This window comes from Pipistrellus hanaki (assembly GCF_964339955.1).
Source record: "Pipistrellus hanaki genome assembly, chromosome: 2".
Classification (NCBI taxonomy): domain Eukaryota; kingdom Metazoa; phylum Chordata; class Mammalia; order Chiroptera; family Vespertilionidae; genus Pipistrellus; species Pipistrellus hanaki.
Window position 1 is genome coordinate 196,731,551 of NC_140504.1, and position 20,954 is coordinate 196,752,504.

Here is a 20,954-nt window from a genome sequence, read left to right on the forward strand (position 1 = left end):
AGCATGTAATTAACTGAACATGTGATTATTAATCTAGGCAGAGTTTGTAGGCGTTTCACTAACCTGTTCTTTCAGTTTCCTGTGTGTGTGAAGATATTTCTACTAAAAAGCTCGGGGAGGGAGGTTCTGTTGAAGACTTTATTGGGAGGCAGAGGTGGCATGGCCGGTCACTCTTACTGCCCCTGGTGACTGTGCCAGAAGGTGACCGTTAGCCCCTGCTTTGCGCCTCTGGTGTTTTGCTTCTTCCGTCCCTTTCAAGAAAGCGATGCACGTGTATCCTGGCATATTTTCTATAAGTGGAAGCCTTTGGGCTTCTTAAGTGGCAGAAGCAGTAAAGCAAGTAATAACTGTCCCCACTGGGAATAATAAAGTGATTTGATGGAAGAACTACTTTGTTGTTAAAAAATACAGGCGGGTTTTTTGTTTGTGTGTGTGTGTGTGTGTGTGTGTGTGTGTGTGTGTGTGTGTTTTCAAAAATGCCATAGAGATATGCTGGCTTTTAGCTTATCTACAATGAGATACAATACTTTCTCTGTTATGTTATTCTGATGGTATTCAGTAAAACCATCTGGAGTTTCTTATGCAAAGCTACATAGCTAAAGCCAATTATTTCAAGGCAAATTAGCAAAACTTTTAATCCTGGCAGGTTTTGGCAAGCTTTTGGGCAGATAATCTTTCATCTGGTCTCTTACAACCACTCAGCCTCGCCCTGTAGCACAAAAGCCACAGGCAGCGTGGGTGAGGTGGCTGTGTCCAGAAACACTCTATTTGTGGACACAGATCTGAATTTAATTTAACTCCCACATGTCAGGAGGTGTATCACTCCTCTTTTGATCTCCTTCTTTGCCATTTACAATGTAAAGGCTGTTCATAGTGCAGGGGTTCTACAGGAGCAGGCGTCGGGCCAGATGTGGCCTGTGGGCCATAGTTTGCCAAACCCTGCTGTCAGGAAGAAGTGTGCGTGGCTAGAGTTGGCTTCCCAAAGGACTTCATAGATAACTTTGGAGAATTCCTGTGGTGTTTTGTAAACTTCTTCCAAAAGTCCGCAAGCTTTCTGTGACGGTGGCTTATGGATCTCACACTTGCGTCTGAATAGGGACGTTAATGGAAGGTTGGATCGATGGATGGAACCAGTACATTGTTAGCTAAGACAAGTAGCTTGATCCTGGGATTATTTCTTATCCTGCTTTGCATGCTTTTCCCTCCTCTTCCCATCTTGTTTCATCAGTTGAGATAAATGATTTCAAATAATTTAGAGTTGAATTCAAGTTAAAGCTATATATATTTCAACGTTTTTCACATGATTGACTTGACTACATTTGAGTATTTATCAGAAGTTATTAAGATTTGTAGTCTTTATTTTTCGTTTTTTAAAAATCTCACCTGAGGACTTATTTGCCATGTTACTTTTTTTTACCCTAAAGGTAATGTTTTATTGATAATCAAAGATCTAGAGCAAGCATGTCAAACTCATGGGCTGCATGCGGTCCAGCCAATATAACAGCATGTAAGAAACTTTTTAATAAAAATTTTGTAACTTAAATTTTACAATATCCTGTTATACATAGTTATTAATAATGAACTACACTGTTCGCTAATGACTGATTATTATAATCGTGTTGCATTCATTTCCCTTACTCACCTTACTTGCAGGTGCACCATTTCTCTCCACTAATACTAGCAGCAAATATTTTAGCAATTGATTGCCACATCATTAGTCTTGGACTGACTTGTTTGGTGTGCGCAACAAGAAATATTTCGCTGAGAAAAAGAAAAATAGGTCTCTTTGTGTTACGCTTATTAATTTGTGCAGTTATTCATATCTGGTAAGTTAATGTTAAAGAAAAAAATATTGATTTTTATTAAGATGTTCTATTTTATGTTAATGATTACACATTTATTTCAGCCCTTTGTATTCAGCATATCTCTATTGAAATAAACCTTTTTTTAAAAAATATATTTTATTGATTTTTTTTTGTAATATATTTTATTATTTTGTACAGAGAGGAAGGGAGAGAGATAGAGAGCTAGAAACATCCATGAGAGAGAGAGAGTCATCGACCAGCTGCCTCTTGCACACCCCCTACTGGGGATATGCCCACAACCAAGGTACATGCCCTTGACCGGAATCGAACCCGGGACCTTTCAGTCCCCAAGCCGACGCTCTATCCATTGAGCCAAACTGGTCTCGACTGAAATAAACCTTTTGAATATGAAAATTGAAGCTTTTGGTTTTTTGCGACCCACATAAGCGTGAAGCTTGTTTATTTGGCCCGTGTTTATTTGGCTTTGAGTTTGACGTGCTTGGTCTAGGGGGTAGCTTTGTGATTGCACTGAGCTGTGAGCTGGGCAGCGCTCTCAGGTTTCCCGGGCCCCTGTGACAATGAATTTCCAGTACTGGTGGTGGCGAGCAGCATGAAGGGCATCCACGTTTCATCAGCTTGAGGGCCCTTTTCTAACATTTATTTGTTGCTGTTAATCCTCACCCTAGGATATTTTTCCATTGATTTTTAGAGAGTGGAAGGGAAGGGGAGAGACACACAGAGAGAAACATCGATGTGAGAGAGACACATCCATTGGCTGCCTCCCTCACATGCCCAGGGCCAGGATTGAGCCTGCAACCAAGGCACCTGCCCTTGACTATATCAAACTTGTGACTCTTCGGTCCGTAGTTGATGCTCTATCCACTGAGCCAAACTGGCTAGGACTCTTCCAACTTTCTGATTATCTGCTTCCTACTTCACGTGATTGTTAGGGGAAAAACATTTTAAGGTAGATAAAGATACAAGCTATCACCTTACTGGGAATTCAAATTATAGAAATATTAGAGGCCTGGTGCACGAAAACATGCACAGGTAGGGTCCCTAGGCCTGGCTGGCAAACAGGGCCAATCAGGGCCTTCCAGCTGCCTACCAGGGCCTTCCTTCATTCTGTGCTGCCCCCTGGTGGTCCGTGCACATAACAGCAAGCGACTAAAACTCTTGATCCTCCAGAAAAACTACTGAGGGGACACTTTGCATATTATATATTTAATTTTTATTTTTTTTTTTTGAGTACGTTTTCTGAAAGCCTGAGACCAAGAAACCCTAAACTGGCTGTAATCTTCTTTCCATTCCGAATTAGTCTATCTCCATACTATGTTATGGTCAGCCAGGATTATCTTGTATAATAAAAGGCTAATATGCAAATTGTTCCCTTGGGTGTTCGACCTGCTGAGAGTTTGACCACTTGTTGTGATGTGTGCTGACCACCAGGGGGCAGCGCAGAACGAAGGAAGGCCCTGGCCAGCAGCCTGGAAAGGAAGGCCCCTGATCACCGACCAGGCCTAGTGAACCTGCCCGTGCACAAATTTCATGCACCTGGCCTCTAGTAAATATATAATGATTGAAGTCAGTTAATTATATCTTTGTATAAGTTCCCCAACCATCGCATAGCATTTGCAAAGTTCCTTTAGCTCCTGCAAGTTCTTACTTAAGGAGTTTCATGATCCCTCTGAGGTTTTACAGTTTAAGTTTCTTTTCCTGTTTTTAAATTTTTTTTTTTTAAATATATTTTATTGATTTTGTACAGAGAGGAAGGGAGAGAGATAGAGAGTTAGAAACATCGATGAGAGAGTCATCGATCACCTGCCTCTTGCACACCCCCTAGTGGGGATATGCCCGCAACCAAGGTACATGCCCTTGACCGGAATCGAACCCGGGACCCTTCAGTCCCCAAGCGGACGCTCTATCCCTTGAGCCAAACCAGTCTTGGCTCTTTTCCTGTTTTTAATCTGTTGTTTTTATAAGTGAAATAACTTCAACGTACAGCATTTTTATTGTTTTGTCTATACATACTTAGTACTTCATTAGATACCATAACTTGTCAGTCATTTTTTAACTTATCCATTCATCATATCACATGTTACTGAACCATCAGTAGGGGAAAGATTCTGGAGGTACAGGGGACACCTAACTGAATAACTCTCTGCCCTTGGATACTTCATGGTCTTTTAACAATATTTTATTTGGAATTACTTATAGACACAGAAAACGTGTAAGAACTAAGTTTTCTTATGTTCCTCTCCCAATCTTCCTCAGTGTTTACATCTTATATAATGATAGTGTAGTTATCAGAACCAGGGAACTCACATTAGTCCAAACATGAGCAAAACCATGTCTATCTACACTAATAAAAGAGAAACATGCAAATTGACCATCACTCTGCTACACCCACCAGCCAATCAGGAGAGAATATGCAAATTAGGAGGACAAAATGGCGGCCGCCCAGCTTCAGGTGGAGTAGCCAGGACGCCTGCTATGAGAGGAAGGGCGGGGGGCGAAGGTATCTACAGGAGCTGCACTCCCACTGCAGCGAAGATGAAGACTGCAGACTCTGGCTAGAGGAGCAGCGAAGATGAAGAGGGCAGACTCCAGCTGGAGTCTGCAGCGAAGATGAAGACAGTAGTCTGCAACAAAGACAACAGACTCCAGCTGGAGTCTGCAGTGAAGACGAAGACGGCAGACTCCACCCAGAGCAAAGGCCTGGGTCCCAGATGCCGGAGGAAAACCAGTGCTGGAAGCCAAGGGAAAGAAGACCTATTGCATGAATCTCTTCGTTCAGTGGACCTCCAGTTTCATTATAATCTCTTCTTTCTGATCTGAATGTAGCATTACTATAGACACTCTGTACTTGGCTTTTTTCACTTAGTGCCACGCTCTGGAAATTGCTCCATATCAGTGCACAGAGAACTTCCTCATAGTACTCCATTGTATGGATGTACCATAGTTTATTCAGCTGTGCTTTCATATACGGGCATTTCGGAACGTTCCCAGGGTGTTTCAATCGTAAGTGATACTATATTGACTATGCTTGTGCATATGCATTTCCTTATTGTTAGGTGTGTATCTTCATGGTGGGTTCATAAGAGAGAGAATGCTGGATTAAAAGGTTCATGTATGTGTGATTTCCCTCCAGAAAACATATACCAGTTTGCATTTTCCCCAACAATGTATGAGACGCCCTGCTTTCCCAACAGAATGCGTTGTCTTCTGTTTTTTAAGCGTGCCGTCTGATAGGTGAGAGAGCGGATCTCGGTGCTGTTTTACTTTTTCCTTGCTACCATTTTTTTTCATATGTATGAAGGATGATTTTGCCTCTTTTTTGGGAGTGAAGCATCTGTTTATGTCTTTATATCTTTCTTCTGGTCTCTTATGTTTTAAAAGTTTTTCATATATCTGTTGTATGTTGCAAATATTTTCTCCCACTCTGTCACTTTTCTTTCTTACGCATTTTTTAAATTAGGCAAAGGCTATTTTTATCTAGCCCCCTTTATCGATCTTTTATTTCCTCAGGTTTTGAGTCCTGGTTAGAAAGCCTTTCCCTTCACCCAATTTAAAGAGGATTCCACCCAGGTGTCCCAGCACCATGCGCTTAGGGAGTCTGTCTTTACGTAACTGCAGCTGGAGATGCCACCTTTGTCACAGTCCTTTCCACACGTGTCTGACTTACCATTGTATGCTCTCCTGTCTGTCTGTGCCAGAATCACAGTCTTTGAATGATAGGGGCTTTAAGCTATGCTTTATTGTCTGAGAGAGCTAGATTGTCCCCCGCCCCTTTTCCGTGTTGGTTTTTCCATGTGAGTTTTAGTGTTAACTGTTTGAGACCATGAAGCCGAAGGTTGGCATTTGTATCCGGATTGCACTGAATGCACAGGCAGGCTGTGGGAGAGGCCATGAGGGGTTTCCCCCGAGAGCAGAGGGATTTCCCATTTGTTCACATTTACATTACTTTCAGGCGTGTCTGGGAATTTTCCTCATAGACATTCCCCCATTCTTGTTACATTTATTCCTGCACATTTAAACTCACAGACAAATATTGAACTGTAGACCCTAGCAGAGAATACACGTTCTTAAAAAACGAGCATATATTGCGGCACCAAAAAAACCTCTTCGGTTAAAATGGAATAATAATGAAGTTTACAAATAAAAACATAGAGCAGAAAGGTCCTTTCATCTGGAAATTTACAAGGTCCTATTAAACAACTCCTGGTATAAGGAGAACCACAAAATTAAAATGATAATACAAATACTATAAACTGGAATATATGGCATGCATTTAAAGCAATGATTAGAGAAAAACTAGTTATATGAAACACATTGATTTGAATAAAAAATAAAATTAAATGAATTCAATTTTCAGCTTAAAATGATTAAAAAACAACAATAACAACAAATAAAAGAATGCACTGATGTTTGCTAAATGTTATAGAAGAAATACTTAAGACAATTATACTTACCAAGTGGGCAAGCACAGGAACTGAGTGGAAGCAGTGTTGTATAGTGTTATTCTTAGAGCAACCACTGAGAAAACTATACAGAGCGATGTGTTAAAACACTGTAAGTAAAGCCAGATGGAATCTTGAAAAATGTTCAGATAACCCGTAGGAAGTCACAGGAAGCAGAAGAACTAGAAACAGAAGAGGCTTAAAGAGCTCCTATGCCTGTCATTAATCAAATGGCTTACACTAGACATCATACTCGCTGTTTCGGAACCTGCTCTCGCCTTTGCTGTCAGGTAGAAGTGAAATACCGTGAGCACACGCTGCTCAGCACCTGCCACCGCACCGTTCCTCTGCGGGGGCCGTGCTGGGGAATAGGAAGGCTGGCGAGCTCCAGGGAAGGAATTTCTGGGCCAGTTTCCATCTGCATTCCCTCCTTGCATAGGCGGTTCTTTTCTCTCTCCTTCCTCCCCTCTCTCCTTCCTCCCCTTCTCTCTTTCCTCCCCTTCAGATTGGCACCTCACTCTCCTTCCTCCCCTTCAGACTGGCACCTCCCTCTCTCCTCCATCGCCTTCAGAGGGCACCTCCCTCTCCTTCCTCCCCTTCAGACTGCACCTCCCTCTCCTTCCTCCCCTTCAGAGGGCACCTCCCTCTCCTTCCTCCCCTTCAGAGGGCACCTCCCTCTCCTTCCTCCCCTTCAGACTGCACCTCCCTCTCCTTCCACCCCTTCAGAGGGCACCTCCCTCTCCTTCCTCCCCTTCAGAGGGCACCTCCCTCTCCTTCCTCCCCTTCAGACTGGCACCTCCCTCTCCTTCCTCCCCTTCAGACTGGCACCTCCCTCTCCTTCCTCCCCTTCAGACTGCACCTCCCTCTCCTTCCTCCCCTTCAGAGGGCACCTCCCTCTCCTTCCTCCCCTTCAGAGGGCACCTCCCTCTCCTTCCTCCCCTTCAGAGGGCACCTCCCTCTCCTTTCTCCCCTTCATACTGCACCTCCCTCTCCTTCCTCCCCTTCAGAGGGCACCTCCCTCTCCTTCCTCCCCTTCATACTGCACCTCCCTCTCCTTCCTCCCCTTCATACTGCACCTCCCTCTCCTTCCTCCCCTTCAGAGGGCACCTCCCTCTCCTTCCTCCCCTTCAGAGGGCACCTCCCTCTCCTTCCTCCCCTTCAGAGGGCACCTCCCTCTCCTTCCTCCCCTTCATACTGCACCTCCCTCTCCTTCCTCCCCTTCAGAGGGCACCTCCCTCTCCTTCCTCCCCTTCAGACTGGCACCTCCCTCTCCTTCCTCCCCTTCAGAGGGCACCTCCCTCTCCTTCCTCCCCTTCAGACTGCACCTCCCTCTCCTTCCTCCCCTTCAGAGGGCACCTCCCTCTCCTTCCTCCCCTTCAGACTGGCACCTTCCTCTCCTTCCTCCCCTTCAGACTGGCACCTCCCTCTCCTTCCTCCCCTTCAGACGGGCACCTCCCTCTCTTCCTCCCCTTCAGAGGGCACCTCCCTCTCCTTCCTCCCCTTCAGAGGGCACCTCCCTCTCCTTCCTCCCCTTCAGAGGGCACCTCCCTCTCCTTCCTCCCCTTCAGACTGCACCTCCCTCTCCTTCCTCCCCTTCAGACTGGCACCTCCCTCTCCTTCCTCCCCTTCAGACTGGCACCTCCCTCTCCTTCCTCCCCTTCAGACTGGCACCTCCCTCTCCTTCCTCCCCTTCAGAGGGCACCTCCCTCTCCTTCCTCCCCTTCAGAGGGCACCTCCCTCTCCTTCCTCCCCTTCAGACTGGCACCTCCCTCTCCTTCCTCCCCTTCAGAGGGCACCTCCCTCTCCTTCCTCCCCTTCACAGGCACCTCCCTCTCCTTCCTCCCCTTCAGACTGGCAGCTCCCTCTCCTTCCTCCCCTTCAGAGGGCACCTCCCTCTCCTTCCTCCCCTTCATACTGCACCTCCCTCTCCTTCCTCCCCTTCAGAGGGCACCTCCCTCTCCTTCCTCCCCTTCAGAGGGCACCTCCCTCTCCTTCCTCCCCTTCATACTGCACCTCCCTCTCCTTCCCCCCCTTCAGAGGGTACCTCCCTCTCCTTCCTCCCCTTCATACTGGCAGCTCCCTCTCCTTCCTCCCCTTCATACTGCACCTCCCTCTCCTTCCTCCCCTTCAGAGGGCACCTCCCTCTCCTTCCTCCCCTTCAGACTGGCACCTCCCTCTCCTTCCCCCCCTTCAGACTGGCACCTCCCTCTCCTTCCTCCCCTTCAGAGGGCACCTCCCTCTCCTTCCCCCCCTTCAGACTGGCACCTCCCTCTCCTTCCTCCCCTTCAGAGGGCACCTCCCTCTCCTTCCTCCCCTTCAGACTGCACCTCCCTCTCCTTCCCCCCCTTCAGAGGGCACCTCCCTCTCCTTCCTCCCCTTCAGACTGGCACCTCCCTCTCCTTCCCCCCCTTCATACTGCACCTCCCTCTCCTTCCTCCCCTTCATACTGCACCTCCCTCTCCTTCCTCCCCTTCAGAGGGCACCTCCCTCTCCTTCCTCCCCTTCAGAGGGCACCTCCCTCTCCTTCCTCCCCTTCATACTGCACCTCCCTCTCCTTCCTCCCCTTCAGACTGCACCTCCCTCTCCTTCCTCCCCTTCAGAGGGCACCTCCCTCTCCTTCCTCCCCTTCACAGGCACCTCCCTCTCCTTCCTCCCCTTCAGACTGGCAGCTCCCTCTCCTTCCTCCCCTTCAGAGGGCACCTCCCTCTCCTTCCTCCCCTTCATACTGCACCTCCCTCTCCTTCCTCCCCTTCAGAGGGCACCTCCCTCTCCTTCCTCCCCTTCAGAGGGCACCTCCCTCTCCTTCCTCCCCTTCATACTGCACCTCCCTCTCCTTCCCCCCCTTCAGAGGGTACCTCCCTCTCCTTCCTCCCCTTCATACTGGCAGCTCCCTCTCCTTCCTCCCCTTCATACTGCACCTCCCTCTCCTTCCTCCCCTTCAGAGGGCACCTCCCTCTCCTTCCTCCCCTTCAGACTGGCACCTCCCTCTCCTTCCCCCCCTTCAGACTGGCACCTCCCTCTCCTTCCTCCCCTTCAGAGGGCACCTCCCTCTCCTTCCCCCCCTTCAGACTGGCACCTCCCTCTCCTTCCTCCCCTTCAGAGGGCACCTCCCTCTCCTTCCTCCCCTTCAGACTGCACCTCCCTCTCCTTCCCCCCCTTCAGAGGGCACCTCCCTCTCCTTCCTCCCCTTCAGACTGGCACCTCCCTCTCCTTCCCCCCCTTCATACTGCACCTCCCTCTCCTTCCTCCCCTTCATACTGCACCTCCCTCTCCTTCCTCCCCTTCAGAGGGCACCTCCCTCTCCTTCCTCCCCTTCAGAGGGCACCTCCCTCTCCTTCCTCCCCTTCATACTGCACCTCCCTCTCCTTCCTCCCCTTCAGACTGCACCTCCCTCTCCTTCCTCCCCTTCAGAGGGCACCTCCCTCTCCTTCCTCCCCTTCATACTGCACCTCCCTCTCCTTCCTCCCCTTCATACTGCACCTCCCTCTCCTTCCTCCCCTTCAGAGGGCACCTCCCTCTCCTTCCTCCCCTTCAGACTGGCACCTCCCTCTCCTTCCTCCCCTTCAGAGGGCACCTCCCTCTCCTTCCTCCCCTTCAGAGGGCACCTCCCTCTCCTTCCTCCCCTTCAGAGGGCACCTCCCTCTCCTTCCTCCCCTTCAGAGGGCACCTCCCTCTAGCCAGGGGCTCAGCAGTGCTGCACTTCCCAGCTGTGCTGGCACCGCACTGAGCACTGCAGAGCCCCCAGGCGGTCTTTTTCAGGGCCCGTGGCTCCTCACCGCTCAGTGACCTCAGGGCGTGGGGCTTTCCTGCCTTTGGCACGTTTCTGATAACACTGAGGTATCACTTTAGAAAGAGGGTGACAGGACTTTAGGGGACCCCAAAACCAGCTGTTTCAGCAAGGTGGCAATGATGGCGATTTTCTCTGACCAGTCTCTCCTCCTGCCTTCCACAAACATGGTCACATGGTGTACTGAGAGAGAGCACGATGAAAAGGGAATGGGGAGGGGGGGGGGGTTGCTTCAAATGTACACACATGCACGCATTTTTAGATGGAAGCTCTCCTCTTCAGCAAGAGGTGCGTGAAAATGCAGGGTGGGCAAGGGAAGCGTCACGATTGGGAGTAGATGAAGCACAGAGTTCATTCTGAGTTATTTGTTAGTTATGCTGTTTTCCATGCTAACAACTGTAAACCTCCTTTGCCCCACTCTGTATTTCAAAATGGATGCCACCCAGTCAGACCCTCCACAGTGGCCTTACCTGCTCCTTCAGCTCTGCTCTGTACTCAGGGCTCCGTGCCGGAGGGCTCATTGGCCAGCAAATGTGGCAACTTTAAACAGCCACCGCTGCATGCTAATGCCTGTCACTGCTTTATTTTTCCCTAATACTTAAAAAATATACAGCAAAATGCAGATTTTAAATTTACATCTTCAGAAATTTCAATAAATTTATTCGACCCTAAGCAAGGCATGGACTAGTCCCACAATGTGAGGAGGTTCCCTTAGCTACTTTCCACTCAAAACCTCCCACCCAACATGAATGATGAGAGAAAATCATTGATTGGCTTCCTCCTGCACACCCCCCACTGCAGATCGAGCCTGCAACCCCTGCATGTGCTCCTGACGGAATCAAACTCATGACCCTTCAGTCCTCAGGCTGATGCTCTATCCACTGAGCCACACCGGCTAGGGCATGCGTGACTTCTTTTGCTTAGTATTTAATTTTTGAGAATTTTCCATGTTGTGCTATGTATCAATAGCTCTTTCTTTTGTATTGTTGTGTAGTATTTCATTGTACAAATACATAACGATTTGTTCACCAATTTCCTTGATGGTGGGCATTGGGGCTATTCCTAAGCTAGTATAAATAGTTCTGCCATGAAAAAAAACACACACACACAAAAAAAAGTACAAAGACAGGAGTAATAAAAATAAAAGTAGAAGTTAATACTAGATCCGAGTAATCAAATTTTTTTTTAAAAAAACTCTAATATCTCATTAAAAATACATTATGACCAACTGGAATTTATTTCAGGATGCAGAATAGATTACTATTGAGACTGTTAATAGCATTTCTCATGTTAATAAAGCTAAGGGAAAACTGGATCTCTGAAGGCTAAGATTATGGTCATTTCTAAAGCGAGCATCATATCATGGGAACACCCAGGAAACATTTCCACAGGGCCCAGGAGCCAGGCAAGGCTGCCTCCCATGCCCACTGCTTCCCATGGTGTGTTAGAAGCTTAACAAACGGTGAGGAAGAAGTAAAATACGTTTATTTGCAAATCAGATAGCATATCTGGAAAATCTCAGCGAATCAATGATTAAATGATATCAAATACTAAAGAATTCAGTTGATTAACAGGCTATACATGTAATTAAATGGGAAGCAAGTGGAGGATATACAATAATGGTAGATTAAAGTCCTGTTTATTCCAGCTTTGTAGTCATTTATCAGATGAAATCCTTCTATTTCTACTGCTTTTATCCTTCCCTAACCCCCTTGGGTTGCTCTCCCTGGGGGACATTTGGCATTCTCGGGAGACGGTTTTGCTTGTCACAGTGATGTCTGTGGGGTGCTGGGGGCAGAGGCCAGGAATGCTGCTAACTACCAGAGCTCCTGACAACACAGGGTCAGAGTGCGAGACTGAGAAACCCCCCTTAAACGGGTTTGATTTCTAATGCCTGTGGTTAGAATTGGGGGTGGTAGGGTTTTTATATTTCTAGTTAATACATTAATTACTCAAGCTTAAGAGTCACCTTAAATTTAAGAAGTAACAAAGAATAATAAAAGAAGAATTACTGCCGAATCCGGTTTGGCTCAGTGGATAGAGCGTCGGCCTGCGGACTGAAGGGTCCCAGGTTCGATTCCGGGCAAGGGCATCCACCTTGGTTGTGGGCACATCCCCGGTAGAGGGTGTATAAGAGGCAGCTGATCGATGTCTCTTTCTCACCGATGTTTCTAACTCTCTATCCCTCTACCTTCCTCTCTGTAAAAAATCAATAAAATATATATTTTTTTAAAAAAAGAAGAATTACTTTCCTTTTGTAATGGACAATTATGGCGAAAATAACTTACTTTACATAGCACTGAACAGTAGACGTCTTCATGGACTTCTTATTTGATCTCAGTGCTTTTATAATTGGGCAGCAGGCATTGTTTTCCCTGTGTGACTGAAGAGACTTACCTGTTTCTTCTTGGCTTCAGGGACTAAGTCGCTTCAGACAGGCGGGCAGAAAGTTGCTGAGTGAGTGCGCTCTTCATCTGTAAAACTGACCTTACCCACTTGCCTTACTTCCAGCTAAATCTGGAGGCATGGCCGTGGGCCTGAAGAGTTGATACCTAGTCTTTAGTTGTATCTTGTAGCTGCAAATTCGTGCTTCTAATAGAACTTTCTGCAGTGATAGGAATATATCAATATGTGCTGTTCAGTGTGGTGGCCATTAGCCACATGTAGCTATTTAAACACACACACACACACACACACACACACACACACACACACACACACACAGGAGAGGCCCGGTGCACAGATCGTGTGGGGGCCGGGAGGAGGAGCAGGGTCGGGGGTTGGCTACCAGCCCTAAGGAGGGAGCTGGCCCTTGCCCCCCATGGGAAAGGGGCTGCTTCCGCTGCCATTCATCCCTGGCTCCCTGGCCCAGCCCGGGACCGAAGGCCCTGGCGGGTCGGGAGAGAAGGTGACAGTCACTGGGCCAGGCGTGGGAGGAACAGATGCTGGACGCCAATGCCACCGCCAGTGCCTGCCGCCACACTGTGCTGCCACTGCATCGGCGGGCAACCCCCGGGGAAAGGGGAGGATGGGAGCAGGACATACCCTCGTGTGGAGGGCTGACTTTCAGTAGATCGCAGCGAGGGAGCTGCCGTGCTGCATACGAAACCCCAACCCAGAAGCCGGTCTCTACGATGGTTCAGCACCAGGGCCGAGGGGGCGGCCCGCTGTGGGGGGGCCGTGGGAGGCTGGCTGTAAGAGTGCACTGACCACCAGGGGGCAGCTCCTGTGCTGATGGTCAATGCCCATCATAGCGACTGGTCTTTCTGGTCATTCTGGTCATTCTGTCATAATGGTCGCTTAGGCATATATATAGATATTAATTAAGATGAAATAAAATTTAAAATTAATTTCTCTTCAATTATCCACATTTCAAGTGCTCAATAGCCCTCCATTTTCTTCTAATCAGTAGTTCACAAGGGAACTTTAGTAAATCAGTAGATTGTTTTATTTCATTTAAAAAATGGAAATTGTCAGAGCCCATCTTAGCTTCTGCCCATCACGGAGGCTTTGGTCACAGTTAAGTCCCGTGGGAAAGGGGGACGTTACTTTTTTGTTGGTGGGAAGTGAATGAATGTCCATTCCTATGTGGGTATCCCTCAGGCAGTTTCTTTCACTGACACCGTGGCCATTAGCGGGTGTGTGTGTGTGTGTGTGTGTGTGTGAACCAGTAACTCCCGGATTCCCCTGGGAGTGGAATGCTGTTGAAGCCGTGGGAGGGAGGTCACGCCATGTCACTGGCAGCATCCTGGCGCACTCTTGATGTGCTTTTGGCCTTCCCATTTCACCTACTGGAACCATAACCTGTAACTTCCACTTGGTAAAGGTGCCTTCTGTAACCACTGAGGGAGTTGCAGTTCTTAAAACCTCTCTGCTGGCTAGATAAACCTTGCTACTTTCTAGCTTCTAGGAAATTATTTCAACATGTATGTGTGCGTGTGTGTGCCATGTGTGTGTGTAGTGGGAAGGTGGGCCCTACTGCACGGTATAATGCTCCTGACATTGACATTTGGTGCATGAGACACAGCTTAAGGAGTCCTGAGTCCCGGAGAGTTCCCAGCTCTGTTGTGGTTTACGTTTTGTTGGTAGATGGACCTCGAAATCTTACTCCTCATCGCAGTATTTTTATGGGATGTGTTTTTCAACTTAAGTCCTTTAATGTTAACATTTTGGGGAGGTTTTGTTTGTATATTACAATGCATCCATATATGTTAAAAGTTAAAATTGTTCTGTTTTAATTTTCAAGTCAGTTTATTTCTTGTATGTTAAACAAGAAACATCTATGTGACAGTTACACATGCTGCCATCGAAGGAGCAGGAGGAAGGGAAGGGCCATTTTCTTTGATGAAGGAGAAGCGCTTTAGAGCCATTTCGTCATCTGACTAGTTTTACGTTCCCCCGTCATTTCTAGTTTAATAAACTTTCATCACAGTTCTTCCCACAATTTAACTTTGTAGTTTAATTTTACTGTATGACTAAAATGCTGAGATAACAGCAATTAACTTGTAAGTTGAAGCAGTCATGAAACAAAAAATATAGTATACTGGGCGTTTTCTTCTTTTGGGAACGCCCAATTGTTTGAATAGATAATTACAGAGTTTGCGGCCACATTCTACATGTTCTTAGAGTAATATGGGCTTAGTTAATACCTCCCCCCACCCCACCCCTCCAATAGTATTTTGGTTTACAAAGCAATCGAGGGTGTTACTAATGTATTTTTGTTTGTTTATTTTCAGAGGGAAGTGTAACATCTCCCATTTTTCTGACATATTTGCTGCTAGAGAGTTTAAAGCCCGGGTGGATTCATTTTTCTACATATTAGGCTATAACCCCGAGACAAGGTAAGTGAGTCACTCGGGCCCACTCATTGAGAACTTCTGCTTTTCTCACTGGTGTGTGTGTGTGTGTGTGTGTGTGTGTGTGTATACATATGGGTAAACACTAAGAAGGTTAAAAAAACAAAACCTCCAAATCCTGTAGTAAACCTTTGGATGGAGTTGTAATGAATGTCTTCGGTGTCTAAAGCAGCTTTAGTGTCTTTCTATAAAATAAAAAAAAGGAAACGGGAGAAAATTTTGGTTTAGAGAGAGAAAAGACACATTTAGTTTATCTGCTTTGAATTTATTATGAATTGGCAGATTATTACCCTAATGTATTTTCTGTCACACCTTCCATGATACCATATTGAAAACACTAGAACCTCATGGAAAGTTCTATAAAAGGATTTAGAAAGAAATAAAAGATACTTAGCTCAAGGAGGTTAGTGGAAGTACTTCATTAAGTGTAGTTGCAAGATGGATAATTGTTTTAGGGAAAATATTTTCCTGGAGGATGCTGAGAAATTATATGTTAAGACAGTCAACATAAGGTCAATAAGACGGACCATATTTTTTGTCGTGGTTGAAAGAGGCTGTGTGAGGCTCTATTAGGTATACAAAGAGCCGCTATAGTGGTCATAGTGTAAGGGCCACCTTTTTATTTACCTTCTTTCTTTAGAAACAGTGAATTTTAGCTTTTATTTTCTCCTTTGAAGTTTGCCCTGTTCCACTGACAAAGAAGCTGACCAATGGTAATATTGCAAAAGCATCTTATATTTTGAAATGCTTATTTTACATTTGCATTTATTGGCTGTCTGGTCATTTGTGTCTTCCTGTTGCCCAGTGGAAGTGTGCAACAGTTGAACTTGGATTTCTGTCTAGACACAAAGGGGTCTGATATTTTAGTGATGTCATATTTATGTAACTATTTGGTAAATAGTTGTCATATCGCACAAACGTATACATAAGTTGCTTTTGTGTTTTAAATGTTTAACTTTTAGGTTTATCACACCAATCAGATTATGTGTAACTCGTTTTGGTTATGCATCTGTTTTTGATGAAGGCATATTAAAAAGAGGCCTATAAGTTACTGTGTCAGCGAGGGACTCACAAGTTCTTGCTCATTCTCATGGTGTGTCGCTGGCAGTCTTTCAGATCCTTGTTTTAACGTGTGGGTGTGGGTGAGGGGCAAGAGGGGGACACCCTTTGTCTCTCACCTGCAAAAGCAGCCCAGAGACGTGCCTGTGCGGTGCGTGCCGGGCCCTGCAGCTGGGTCTCTGTCACCCTGTCAGTGCTTTGACGTCCAGCCACCGAGTGTCCCTCCCGGTGCCGGTGTCCCCGTGTCCGGCTTGTGCTGGTCTGTGGTGAGTCATAGGAGTGCTGGACGAAGGCCCAGTGTGGAATGTCCACTACAAGGAAAGCTGGTGGCAGACTCAGACTCCTTCCGCGTGAGGAGGAGACTGTAGCAGCGGAGCCAGGTCGGCCCCCTGCCCTGGCGCGTTGGTTTCACTGTGCTCTCGGAGCTGGGTGTGCAGTTCTTGCGGCTGCTCAGATGATCAAAGGCGTGGATGTGACTTAACAGACCACAGAAAAGCTGATTGTTTTCTCCCCCTGGCCATGCGCAGCCCAATCTTCAGAATGCTCAGGGGGCTTAGCGTTGCAGAACTTACCTGATACCTCGACTTCTGTCTGTTCCAAGCTTTTGGGCAGTGGGCTGTATGACGGCTGGCTTCTCGGCAGTCCCCATGTGCATGGTGGGCCTGGCGTGCAATGGTGGCTGCATGGCGCTGTGTGCTGACCCAGCGCCCTGGGCACGGGAAGAGGAACTGCACTAGTCCTGGGAGGGACCATGTATCGGGGAGACACTGGGCGGTAAAGACTGGCCACTCTGTGACCGCAGACTCCGATGACTTTCCCTCCATTAGATAGCCAGGAGCTGTGCTCCTGTGAGCGGTTGGAACCAGAGTTTAAGGTAGAATTATTGTCTCATAGCACATTTTCTGATAGTAGTTAAAAGTTGACTTATGTAATTTTCTGTAATTTATTTAGTATGTTAGAAAGCACTGAAAGTTTGGAATATTTTTTTCATGATTACTACATAGATCCATTATAAACCCCAGTGTTTGGCGAGCTTTTTGTTTTCCCTAACGTGGTTATTACATTTCAGAACGTTGTGTCTTGCCAGGGACTTGGTTGTCCAGGACTTTTGGTTCTGATGGCATTTCGTTGAACACATGTATGATAGGGACCAGACTCGCCCTCACCTTTAAAATGTGCGAGATGCAGGCGGGCACCGGGCGTGGAGCCGGTTGCCCGCAGCGATGGGAAATCCAGTTATCAAAATGACTTCAGAAAAGAGAAGCTAACATCCATTAACAATGGGAAAAATTGAAAATGCTACCAAAAAGCTACCATTCCTCAAAACACCAGGCCCAGATGGTGTCACAGGTTAAAAAAAAACCCTTCATGAAGAAGACAGATCTTAAGCCACATGGTGGATTCAGAGGCTCATAAAAAGAGGTCGCCAATCATAACGTCTTCAAAATGAGATATAGCACCTCATATCACAGATGCTGGTGAAAGAAAGCATTATTTGTGTGGCTGCTGTGCAGCTTTCAGCAACGTAGCGATCCCATTTCCCATTCAGCAACAGCTGGATGGAACCAAAACCAGGGACCAGTGCTTCAGCTGAGGAGGGATGGATTTCGAAACTTGTATCGTGGAATTTTTCCCCCATTAGTGCAGAAGACAACACATTGGCACTTATGTTTGGTCTGAATAAGGATTTATCTTGCCTTCTCCATAAGCATATCCGCACCCCAGATTTTATAACCCATAGCATGGCAGCCATACTGGCAGGGACAACAGAAGCAATTTTCACTCCACTGGAAAGAGTTCAGACACTGCTTCAAGACCACAAGCATCATGACAAATTTATAAACACTTATCAGGCTTTCAAGGCACTGAAATGCCATGCAATTGGAGAGTATTATCGAGCCTTGATACCTGTTCTTCTCCGTAATGGGTTCAGCAGTGTCCTGGTGTTGGCCTCCGGGGTCCCGTTAAGGAGCACCTGCCCACCGCAATGACGTACAACACTCATCTGGTCAGTGATTTTATCTGTGGAGGCCTACTGGGTGCCATGGTGCGAATCTTGTTTTTTCCAGTTAATGCTGTAAAAACTTGCATGATTGCTGGGGAATTTCAGTCTTTTCCCCAGGTTTTCAAAATAATCTGGTTAGAATGAGACAGGAAACTGAAAAAATCTTTTCAGAGGTGCCTATCTAAATTACCACTGGTCCCTCATCTCTTGGGGCATAATCAATGCAACTTATGAATTCCTGTTAAAGATTTCATGAGAGAAATAATTAAGTGCCATGTACCAACTGACTAGACTTTTAAAGAAGAATGTAGTTTGGCCTCGTTCCTAATTGCCAATATAAGTTGGTGTCGTAAGTTCAGGGTACAGTGAATTATGGCAAAGCTGTTTTCCTTAAGCACCAACAAATTCAAAATAAAAGGTAAGAGTAGAAAAAATTTAAATAAAATTGCGAGAGATGCATAGTCTCTTACCTTTAATTCTGAAATCTGAACACTGAAAAAATCAGGGTTTTTATGCTAAGTTTGGTGCTTACTCTTGGTCACACTTGACTTGAACTGATATGAAGCTATTCTTAATCTGTTCGCTTTGTGTGGGTTTGCCAGCTTGTATAGCAAAGTAGTAATGTGATAGAACGGTGGTCATTTCTCGGGTACTGTTGGAGTATCAAAATATATGGTATGTTTCCTCTAGTACTTTTCTAAATCCAAAATGTTCTGAATTCTGAAAATCCTCTGGCCCTAATGATCTTAGCTAAGGGATGGTGGATACTGTATTTCTGCTAACATTGATGTTTAAGTAACAAAACTTATTTGAGGGGGAAATTGGAGGCAGATGTTTTTAGCTTTAGAGAGGATACAACCTAAAGGAATGACAAATGAGAGAGGCTTGAATCTAGTGCTGCCTAAACTGTGAGCCCTTCGGTGGCTTTGTTTTGGAGCTTGGTTTTTCATTGCTGCACCCAGGGAGTGTTCACCTCTGCTGTGTGTACCAGATTCATCCCAGATTTATTTCTGTAGTCAGCATGTTCTGAGTCAGGCCACTGAGGGAGGAGGAGAAGGTAGCAATGGTAACTGGAGTCCCAGAAAGAACAGTAGTGGCCGTTTGAGAGGAGATGCCTGTATCTTTAAATTAGGAAGCATGAGCTCTCCCACGGACCAGCCCAGTGGTTCCCCTTGCTAATGAGAGTTCTTTAGGTCCCATAGAATTTTAAATGAAGCATTTTGTATTGATGGTCACTGATGTATTGTCTCTTTCTCTTCCCTTTTCCTCTCTTCCCCAACATTACTGTCTTTCTTATAAAATTATCAGTGGTTTTGGTCTGTAGCATGAAACATCTGATTATATTCTTGGTGCTTTGGTTTTCAATATGAGTCTTCTCTTAGTAATCCGGTGAAAAACAAGTTGAGGGCTCAGAACTGACCTTCCATCTTACCCAGGAGAGAATGTTCTCGATCATCTGCAATCAGCTCTACCCTCTTCACTTTTCTTCTTCCAGGAAGAGCTGCTGCTGCTTCTGAGGCTTAAGGATTGCTACCATTGTATTTAGAGTAATCTTAAACTGAGGCATCTGCAGGTCTTATAAGTTCATCTTTCCCTGACTGACAATGGCGGTAATGGTATTAACATTGGCCTGTTAGCCTGAACCCTCTCACAGTCTGGGTCCCCTCGCTTCTTCCCCCCCCCCCCCCCCCCCCCCCGCCTGCTCTCCACTCCCTACTGCTCTGCTTGCTGCTGCTTAGCACTGCGCCGAGGCAGGAGAGGCTGTCCAGCCTGGCGGTCAGTGTGCATCGTAGCGCCCGGCAGTTCTGGTGGTTCTGCTAACGGTCGCTTAGGCTTCTATTATATAGACTAGAGATCCAGTGCACGAAATTTGTGCAAGGGCCTTGGCCTCGCAGCCCCTGCTTTGTCCAGAACGTCGTCCAGAAGGTGGTTTGGCTGTTCGGTCTAATTAGCATATTATGCTTTTATTATTATAGATAGGGGAAATGGTATTCTAATCCATAGGTACTTGCTTCATGTGCTGGGTCAAAAGTAAAGCTTTGCAAGTGTACCTGGCATTTCTTGTGTTGTGTAAATTACATTTTCGGCATAATGAGAGCTTTTATTTAATCTCGGTGTCAGAAGGTGGTGATTGAGGAGCACGAACGTGAGCACTAGGAAATGGAATGGGTTCTGCCTGAACTTCAGGAATCCTAAGGACACAGAGTTTTAATTTCTTCACACTCCATTATATTTGTAGGAAACAGAATTGGCACTGCTTTTCCCACCTTACCTCATCCTTTATACATTTTAGGACGTTCATGGTCTCATTTTTCTTAAATTATAATTAAGTCATGATACAAAGAATCATCTCTCAGTTTGCAAAACCTCAGCCTGCATCCACACCCAGACCTAGGTTCCTACATGGCTGACAGCCCAGTTTGCCTTGTGTTGGAGGAGGAGGTTGGGAGAGAGGGCATGAATGTGTTTTTAAGGGTTCTACAGAAAATGCCTTGGCTGGTACCGCGGGCAGTATGAATACTCACGGTGCTCGGTATGACTAGGATCCTGTGGCCTCGCTTACGTGGCCTTAGCAGTCCTTTCCGATTCACGCTGAGTGAATTCTACTTCCTGGGCAGTGTTCTGAGGCAGGAGGCTGCCACCATGTGCTGGTGGCAGGGTGTTCTTTGCCCTCTGGATTTGGGCCTCCCTGTCCTTCCTATTAGAATACATTCTTCCGTTAGACCGTCCTGACTGGGTATGGCTGTAGGAAATGTTTTCATTTGTTTGGGGAGATGTTAGACTTCTTATCTAAAGGGCTGAAGCTCTCTGCATAGGAGAAAGTTGTTTAGATCCTCTGCTCCCTGGACCATCTCCCCTCCGCATTGTGTTAGTGGCTGTGCAGTTCCCAGCACCTCAGAGCTCTGCCAGGATTATCCTAAATGTCTGAAGTTTTCAGAAAGAAATCTGTGGGGTTGCTCCCCTAAGTAGCTGCTGCTATGG

The 20,954-nt window shown here is 46.4% G+C and overlaps 1 protein-coding gene and 1 pseudogene across 3 annotated transcripts in view; both read left to right on the top strand.

The window, feature by feature from the left end:
• The window catches only part of RERE (arginine-glutamic acid dipeptide repeats), a 350,056-nt gene that overhangs the window by 199,860 nt on the left and 129,242 nt on the right, over nucleotides 1-20,954 (top strand). For both annotated transcript variants that reach the window (XM_084875723.1, XM_084875724.1), the window contains one exon: nucleotides 14,789-14,893. In XM_084875723.1, the coding sequence (XP_084731849.1) occupies nucleotides 14,789-14,893 (105 nt within the window). The remainder of the gene's footprint in view (nucleotides 1-14,788; nucleotides 14,894-20,954) is intronic.
• On the top strand, nucleotides 17,143-18,414 carry LOC311618346 (mitochondrial nicotinamide adenine dinucleotide transporter SLC25A51-like; annotated as a pseudogene). The gene has a single exon. The product of its transcript is annotated as a mitochondrial nicotinamide adenine dinucleotide transporter SLC25A51-like (transcript).